The sequence below is a fragment of the Corella eumyota genome, chromosome 3, assembly GCF_963082875.1.
Source record: "Corella eumyota chromosome 3, kaCorEumy4.1, whole genome shotgun sequence".
Lineage (NCBI taxonomy): Eukaryota > Metazoa > Chordata > Ascidiacea > Phlebobranchia > Corellidae > Corella > Corella eumyota.
In genome coordinates this window covers 6,479,683-6,488,811 of record NC_137492.1, presented here as the reverse complement: position 1 = coordinate 6,488,811, position 9,129 = coordinate 6,479,683, and the positions used below count along the sequence as shown (strand labels likewise).

At 29.1% G+C, this 9,129-nt stretch overlaps 1 protein-coding gene and 3 non-coding genes across 5 annotated transcripts; all 4 read left to right on the top strand.

Moving 5' to 3' along the window:
• Positions 1-58: 58 nt before the first annotated feature.
• Positions 59-2,255, top strand: LOC145745201 (origin recognition complex subunit 4-like). 2 transcript variants are annotated; one of them, XM_082563208.1, is made up of 3 exons: positions 59-169; positions 662-976; positions 1,138-2,255. In XM_082563208.1, exons 2-3 carry the CDS (start codon positions 684-686, stop codon positions 2,144-2,146), a joined length of 1,302 nt encoding a protein of 433 aa, XP_082419334.1. In that variant the 5' UTR covers positions 59-169; positions 662-683; the 3' UTR covers positions 2,147-2,255. The 2 variants fall into 2 exon arrangements, with proteins under 2 accessions (XP_082419334.1, XP_082419333.1); XM_082563207.1 differs by having other exon boundaries at positions 110-223.
• A 1,500-nt stretch (positions 2,256-3,755) lies between these two features.
• LOC145747989 (5S ribosomal RNA) lies at positions 3,756-3,874 on the top strand. The gene has a single exon (XR_014282628.1). It is a non-coding gene; the product is annotated as a 5S ribosomal RNA (ribosomal RNA).
• Positions 3,875-5,800: 1,926 nt separating this feature from the next.
• On the top strand, positions 5,801-5,919 carry LOC145749016 (5S ribosomal RNA). Its single transcript, XR_014283468.1, has one exon. It is a non-coding gene; the product is annotated as a 5S ribosomal RNA (ribosomal RNA).
• A 1,114-nt stretch (positions 5,920-7,033) lies between these two features.
• LOC145747696 (5S ribosomal RNA) lies at positions 7,034-7,152 on the top strand. Its single transcript, XR_014282410.1, has one exon. It is a non-coding gene; the product is annotated as a 5S ribosomal RNA (ribosomal RNA).
• The last annotated feature ends 1,977 nt before the right edge of the window (positions 7,153-9,129 follow it).

The following is a 9,129-nucleotide window of genomic DNA, read 5'->3' as shown; positions in this document are numbered from 1 at the left end:
AAAGAAAATCATAGAAAAACGGTGGTTCCAAATATTTTTAAATCGAAAGATGTAGAAAACTTAAGAGTCTTTTTTAAGATGTTTTGCACGACAGAAAGACGGTAGTCATGCACAATGCGTTGACATTATTGGAATATCATATAGCTTAGGCCTGAACGGCGTATATCGGGTAAGCAACACAAATTTATGATGCTTTAGCAATTTATATGGGATTCTTTATAAGGTGCAATGTTTAATGCCTTTTAGTTTGTAAAAAGTTAAATATTCTAAAAATTTATATATTCAGATATTTGAGATAAGTTATATGTTATTTAATATACCGGCAGCGTGGTGTAGTCAGTAGTTGTAAGAACAGTTGCTACACCACCATGAGGTCGTGGGTTCAATCCCCACTGCTCTCATGCTGCAGCGCTCTGAGTAAGGCACTATAAACGGTATAAACTCCTGCTGAGTCAGCACTTAACAGCTTAATCAGCAACATAATGACTGGGCAATTATAATCTCAATAATATCCCAAACTGGTAAAAGCAACTCGAGATTTGGTCGGAGTAACTAATGTTACTTTATGTCTAGGTTGTGATTTGACTTTTCCACATTGAGGTTAAAGATATATACAAAAAAAAAACTTTATACCCCGTTAAATTTTTGTTAATTGCATTAGGTTTGTAACTTATTGGAAGAATATGTCTGCGGTTTTTTTAAAAGAAGCCCAAAACTCTGTTAGGGAAAGGCTGTGCAGAAAATCATTACCTGTACGTTTAAGACAAGATTTGGAAAGCGCGAGGGATGATCTTTTCAACATTTTAACAAGAACAGTTGAATTTGGGGAATCGAATTCGGTTTTGATAATTGGAGCCAAGGGAAGTGGAAAAAGTGCTCTTATTAGAACTGTTTTAGAAGAACTAAAGTCAAATACAAAAATAGAAAAAAATTTGCTTATTGTTACCCTTAATGGCTTGATGCAAACTGATGACAGGTATGCAGTTAATTGTGATTAACAATAACTAACTTGAAGTGCTAACCAAGTGATGACTTTCATTACTTATATTTTAAAAAAATATATATATATTTAAAAAATATATTTATTTTTACAAATTCGTGATATGGACCTATATAAAACTATGTTATTCGATTTAGAATTGCCTTAGATGAAATAACTCGCCAATTACATCTTGAAAACACTGTAGGTGATAAAGTGTTTGGTTCCTTTGCAGAAACCCTTACATTTTTGTTGGAAGCCCTAAGAAATGGAAATGCACAAAGGTCCCAACCAATTTTGTTTTTATTGGAAGAATTTGACTTGTTTGCCCAACACAAAAACCAAACCCTGCTTTACAATTTATTCGATATTACGCAGGCTGGTCTTACTCCTATGGCTGTTGTAGGTTCAACAAGTAGATTAGATGTAATTGAGCTGCTTGAAAAACGTGTAAAATCCAGATTTTCTCATCGACAAATCTGTATCTGCAACACCTGGAAGTTGGAAGATTATGTTTCATTTTGTTTCGATTGTCTCAAATTACCAACAGATTTTAGCAAAAAGTATACCAAAAAGAAATCACATATAAATAAATGGAACGATATGGTATTACACCTGTCAAAAAATTCATCGGTTTTTGATATTCTTGAGCGGCAGTTTAATATTTGCAAAGAGATATCTGGTCTTCAGCAGCTTTTGATGTGGCCCATTTGTAATTTAAGTGAGGACCATCCAGAAATTACACCAGCTGACATTGCAGATGCTTCAAAATGTGTTTTTGGTGACTCAAAGGCGAACATCCTACATGGTGTCTCAGTTTTAGAGCTGTGTTTGATAATAGCAATGAACCATCTTACCAATATTTATGAAGGAGAACCATTTAATTTTCAAATGGTTTATAACGAATTTCTTAAATTTTCGCAAAAGAAATCCCATATTTTACAGAATTACACAAAGCCAGTCATTTTAAAGGCATTTGAACATTTGATTGAGCTTGAACTTCTCAAAAGTAGGGACAATTTAATCAACATATCTTCGAAACTACAAAAAGAATATCGACCTATGATATTATTAGTTGATCATACTCAACTAAAAGAAGCAGTAAGTAAATATCCAGGCTGTCCAACTGATGTAAGACAATGGGCTGAATCGTCCATAATTATGTAATTTTGTCACCTTTTCTTACCTTCTAAGTACAACTTCTGCACAGGTTACCTTAAATATTATGGTAAAATCTCTGTTATTTGATTTTTATTGAAACAAGTAAATTCTTTTAAATTATGATTGAATAATATAACTCATATACAATTTTTGATAATATTAAAAAATTGTTAAATATAAATATTTAATAAAACTTAAAAATCTAATACATGTTAAAATATTTAAAAGTCACCAATTTAGGGTAATATTCTTTTAAAATAGGTTGGAATTATGCATTAAGCACCTTTAGTCCAATTTATAATATTTAGTTAGAAATTCAATTTTTCTTGTTTAATATATTAAAATGCATGTTGGAAAGGCACATTTCACCAATTTCCCATTATAGGGCCCGCACTTTAGAGGGCCTCGCGCCCAGACGGTTTAGTTTTATTTCTACTACAGTATTAAGTTAATTATTGCAAAATGACAGTAAATGGCTAGTGTTAAAAGGGAAAAGCAGGTTTGGACTCTTATAACTGTATAGAGCATTCATTGTATTGTATATAATATAACGGGCAATAGATAACGTGCTTATTTTACGCACGCAAAGTTCATAAATACGCATGTATTTAATAGAGTTAGCAAAAGGATTTATTCAATTTTGTTACTATGTACCCAAAGTAATTAGATTTTAACGATGTTTATAAAAAAAACTACAGGTTTAAAAAACAATCTATTGCAGCATAGAACATGCTACAAACCTTTTATTGCATACTTTTTAATAAATAATAATTTTTTATTAATATTGAAATTCAAATATTGTTGTTTCCAACTAGGACATCTAGCCAATTTAATGTTACCCAAACCAAACCCTAGTTAAAAATAACTTCCACAAATTGTAGATCTACCACAAGATCTCACCTGTGGGCCCCCGCTAAAGCTTTTCTAACTGGGCCCCGCATTTTCTAGGGCCTGCCCTGTTTTTAAAGCATAATATTTGATCAACAACAAAATAAAATTCTTATAGAATAAAATTCCATTTAAGGTAGTTAGATAAAACTTATAGCTAAGTCGCAGTAAATAGTAAGTAAATAGAAGCGTATCACTAAAAAATAAAATAACTAGCAACTTTATATTAAATTGTTTATAACACATCAAAACCCATACTTAAAATTAAGATTTTAGAAATTCAAAAAAGATAGGGTAACGTTACGAATAATATTTCAACACTCGGATATATTACCAAAAACCCAGGTGTTAGTAACTTTACGATGTTGTGCATTTTGGTAAACTTAAACAAAAAATAAAAATATATTTAAATCAAGGTTATCCAATTACTTCAAAACCAAAATGTTAAATAAAGGCAGTATTTATTTTTAAATCAGATTTCCTAAAAAAAATAATTTTTTATTTAGGAATCTTACTAAACAAAACAAATTATTGTTTGATTATAAAATAGTTGACAATTTTAATATTAAATTAACGTCGACATTTGTATGAATCCAATATTATCAAAGTTTTTGAATAAAAAACATAGAACGAGTGAAGTAGACTCCTAGCGCTATTTAAACGATCTTTTTACAATGACGTCACACATGTCAATTGAATCGTATATGCATAAAGAGAAGCATTTATTGCCTACGAACATACCACGTTGAGTACACCCCATCTCGTCCGATCTGGGAAGTTAAGCAACGTCGGGCCCGGTTAGTACTTGGATGGGTGACCGCCTGGGAATACCGGGTGCCGTAGGCTTTTTGATCTTTTTTAATATTTTTTAATGTATATGAAGAGTTAAATGGCATTTTAAAATGTTTTGAAGTTCTTTGACATGGCTTAGTTAACATATTGTCGAAAATTTTTATGATTTTTTTAGATTTGCGAAAAGTTTTGTCATCTATTTTTATTATTTTCAAAAATTTAAATTTTTTTACATCTTCGGTAAGGCACGGTTGACATTGCCAACGTATTTACATATAAAAGTCAGATATTAAAAGATTGCAATTTTCGTTATCTTTCCCTAAACTACAAAGAATAAAAATAACAAATTTACAAAAATGAGTGATATTAATCTTTATTTAAAGCATTTGAACTGGGAAACTTTATAAAAAAATTAATATGGTTTATAACATTTACAAGCAATGCTTTTAAATAAACCGCCATTCCCACACAATCATCTTTTTGACCAAAATTGACTGTGTTTAACTTTAAAGATTAAAGAAGTTTAAAAAAGTAACAAATCATTTTCTATTGAACCAAATATGTACAAAGTCTAAAACAATACAAATTGTTGGATTTCTTATTTTTGGGCGCTATTAAGATGATAGCATTCATAATATTATTCAATAACTTTTCTTACGCATTTTTTTGTTTAGCGAATCTATTTTTATTTTACTCTATAACGTGGAAACTACATTTAATTTTTTTTAAATTTTGGTAAATAAACACTGTCACCACTAAAGACAGGAAAACAAAATTATTTTCTCCCAAAAGTAGGTTTTAGTTTGTGTAAGATAAATTTCGTAATATAATACTATATGTGACTAAATGTTGTCGGATTTTTGTTTAACAAAACATTGATTTCCTTATTATTTCAATTTAAATACTCGCTTATTATTTTATTGTTGATTGAAATTTACCCAATTGAAACGTCAACAAATGAGTTAGCACGCTACTTTGATCCAAAGTCAACGATAATGTAACTTGTGGTTTCGGTCAAATAAATTTTAAGTGGTCGTGAAAAGCTGTAACCCGAAACTTACGTTTACTGTCAAACCATCAAACCAGTAGGAAACCCAATCAATTCAACTTGCACATTTTAATTTTATTTATATACAGAATTTCAACAATAAATAAGCTGCCTTTATCAAAAAATAGCTTAACGTACTCTGTAAAAAAAAAAGATTTTGTAAAAATACCAACATACCCAGTCATAATAATATAAGTTAAGTTTTTTTCGCAAAAAAAACCTTTAGTTTGCTAGACAGTTGCGGTAAACCAAAAGTTCAAACATTTTACGTTTTTGAGAAGTTGTGGTTACCGAAGTTAAAATTTAAGATTTACACTACAAAAATGACTTTCAAGCCTTTGTTATCTTGGAAATTTTACAAAAAATTTATGTATGTATTGCAGTGTATGTTTATTTTTATTGCAACTAAAATGAACAAGAAATAAACTAAATAAAAAGATCAAGAGTTATATTAATATTTGGTGACTTTAGTCAATTGACTGTCTTTAAAATTACTTTTAATTGAATTAAACATATTTTTACACTTATATATGTTTCCAGTTTGAAATGGGTCCAAAACTAAGACGTGTACTTTAAATGGAGTAACCTTATTTACTTCGTCATAAGATAGGATTTCAACTGTCGGATGAAATCCGTTGACTTCATAAAAACGAGCAGCTCGCTTATTATGACTTATAGCAACCACCAGGGGTGCTGATGAGTTTTGAAGAACATTTTGATATTTATTGAATTACTTTGCATGTAAGTTGTTGTTGTTTAATGCAGCCATATGTGGATTTATACAAAATAAGCTACAGTTTTAATTTAAATAAAAATACAATTGGTAACGCTATTTAAATTAGAAAACTGCCATAACGTCATTTAAACGAGCTATTTACAGTGACGTCACACATGTCAATTGAGTCATATATGTATAAAGAGAAGCATGTATCGCCTACCACCATACCACGTTGAGTACACCCCATCTCGTCCGATCTGGGAAGTTAAGCAACGTCGGGCCCGGTTAGTACTTGGATGGGTGACCGCCTGGGAATACCGGGTGCCGTAGGCTTTTAGTCTTTTTTAATTACCATAAATGGTAAAATGGCATTTACAAATTTACAATAGTGTTTTGATATCGTTTAGTTAACATTGTAAAAAAATTTAAAATTTTTTTTATTAAATTTGTAAAAAATTTGTAATCTATTTTAGTTACTTACGAAAAATTTTATTTTTTAAACATATTCAGTAACGCACGACTGACATTGCTAACATACAAAAATTATAGTTTAAAAATAAAGCCTCATTCTATTATAATCTCTTTGACAAAAAGTCAATTTAATCAATAATATTCCAATATTGTTTAAAGTTTAAGAAGTTTGAGAGTCAAGTTAAGGTGTTTGAAAAAAAAGTTAAATTTCATAAAATTTTGAAACCGGAGAAGCTTTAAATAAAAAAGTTGTTCACAATTTTCTTGATTTAAACTTAAAGAGAATAATCAAATTTAAATTAATAGATATTATTTGTTCATGCTATTTTCTTGGAAAGTTAATTTATAAAAAAATGCAACATTGTTTTATTTTTGTAAAATTAAATAATATTTAATTTTTTATAAGCAATTCTTTTTAACAACTCAGTGTTTTAGGCGGTTATAAATTCAAAAGGCGGCGTTAACATTATCCTGGATTTAATAAGGGATATACTGAATGTACTAACCCATACTTAAAATTGAGATTTTAGAAATTAAAATAAGATAGGGTAACGTTACGAATAATATTTCAACACTCGGGTATATTACCAAAATGCAGGTGATAGTAAATTTAACTATATTGTGCCTTTCGGTAAACTTGACAGAAAATAAGAAATATATTTAAATCAAGGTTATCCAATTACTGTAAAACCAAGATGTTAAATAAAGGCAGTATTTATTTTTAAATCAGATTTCGTAAAAAAATAATTTTTTTATTTAGGAATCTTACTAAATAAAAAAAATTATTGTTTTTATTATAAAATAGTTGACAATTTTAATATTAAATCAACGTCGATATTTGTATGTATCCAACATTATCAAAGTTTTTAAATAAAAAACGTGGCAAAGGAGACTCATAACGCTATTTAAACAAGCTTTGTACAGTGACGTCACACACGTTACATGAGTCGTATATGTATAAAGAGAACCTTTAATCGCCTACGACCATACCACGTTGAGTACACCCCATCTCGTCCGATCTGGGAAGTTAAGCAACGTCGGGCCCGGTTAGTACTTGGATGGGTGACCGCCTGGGAATACCGGGTGCCGTAGGCTTTTTAATATTTTTTAATGTCCATTAAGAGTGAATTGGCATTTCAAGATATTTTCCAGGTTTTTGACATTTTTAAGTTAACCTTATGGGAAATTTTTAGTTTTTGTTTTTAGATTCATGAAAGTTTTGTTATATTTTTATTATTCAAAAAATTTTTAATCTTTTAACATATTCGGTAACGCACGATTGACATCGTTAACGTATTTACATTTTAAAGCCAGATATTGAAAGATCGCAATTTTCGGTATCCTTCTTTAAACTATTCATAAAAAAAATAACTAATTTACTAAAATAATTTTCGCGAATTTATTTTTATCAAAATTTTAAATCTGTAAATAAACACTGCCACTACTAAAGACAGGAAAACAAATTTTCTTTCTCCCAAAATGAGGTATAGCTTGTGTAAGATAAATTTCGTTATTTAATACTGTATGTAACTAAATGTTGTCGCGTTTTTTTAAAAAAAATTAATTTTTCTTTAAAAACATGCATAGATAAACTAAAAGGATCGTAAAGTACAAGAGATAATTCGTTCGCTAGGAGTACGAGAGTTTTTTTTGGAACGCACAAATGATCCTATTTATCTTACCCCCTGCTTTTTAATTCAGTACGTCACAAGTAAAGATTATGCAAAATATTTAAAAAAATGGATATCAAATTGTGGTACAGTACATGCTTTGTAGTTTACAAATAACTTTTGGGTTAATCTATATTTTGTAAAACTCTTAAAACAAATTAAGGTTTTAATTTTATAAAAAAATCGGGTAACACTTTGCATGTCTATTTATCTTCGATGTGGGTAAGTTAACGTCACGGCTTGAACATAATGTAATATTTTTTACTTTGGTGAACTGAATTTCTTTTTTTTTGCGAATTGAATTTTTTAACTTTTTATTTTTTTTTTCTTATTTGATTTATAATACAAACAATTTTGTAAAATGTTTATTTTTTTACTTTGTGTTTAAAATTAATCTAAATACTGCAGAACGGAATAATATTTGCAAAAAAATTTTTCAAAACAATATGTTGTTTTCAATTTTTAGTAAAAGAAAAAAATGGATTCTTCAAGTACCTAATAAAAAAATAATAAATATTATCTTTTTATTTTTTTGCTTAAATTTTATTCTACAACGAAGATAAATTGCCTTAAAAAATCTATAGTGTGTGTTATAAATGAATGGAGAAATGTTTGTTATTTCTCCTAAATTTCAAAAACCTATAAACATTATTATTGTTTTCACAGTCTAAAGCGTGACAGTGTTTGTATTTTAATTAAGTTTATTCATAGCTTACTAGTAACAATTTTGAAAATATAAATAAACAGTAACCTCAAAGTGAATTCAAAGATTTAATACACTTGGGTGGTCTTATCTTTAACTGCTTCTACACAGTATTGTACAGTTCTAAACTTAGTACATGAAAACCCAACACTCGTTTAAAACCGCTGTATGTTAAGTTCAAGTCTCAAATTTTGTAAACAAAGGTTTTTTTACGTTTGCAATGAAAGTGATATCAAAGGATTCTCCTATAAGTCAAAATATTTTTGTAACAGTATGTAGCCAGGTTCAGATGTTATCTTATGGCACTGGCGTGTGATTATTGAACGCGCGTATTGTAACCATTTCTATTATTACACGACGCTTCTGATCGAAAGACGAAAAGTCACAATAGAATGGTTAAGCGATTATTTTTAAATACGTATATGGTAATGTGATAACAGGTCATGCCACTACCCCAGCATACCCTTTCCTAATAATAAAAATAAACCTATCATTTAAAAAAAATGTTTTATTTAACATTAAGCAAATTTACTATATTTCACTCTGAACTAGTTTAAAAGCGTGTAGACTAATAGTATAGAATTACAAGTGGCTGGCAACAAAACTAAAGTTTGAATAATTATCTAGCAATATTGATGCTAAAACATTTAACGAAAAATTAGTCGGCAAAAACTGAAACGGAAAACGGTCGAACCCACT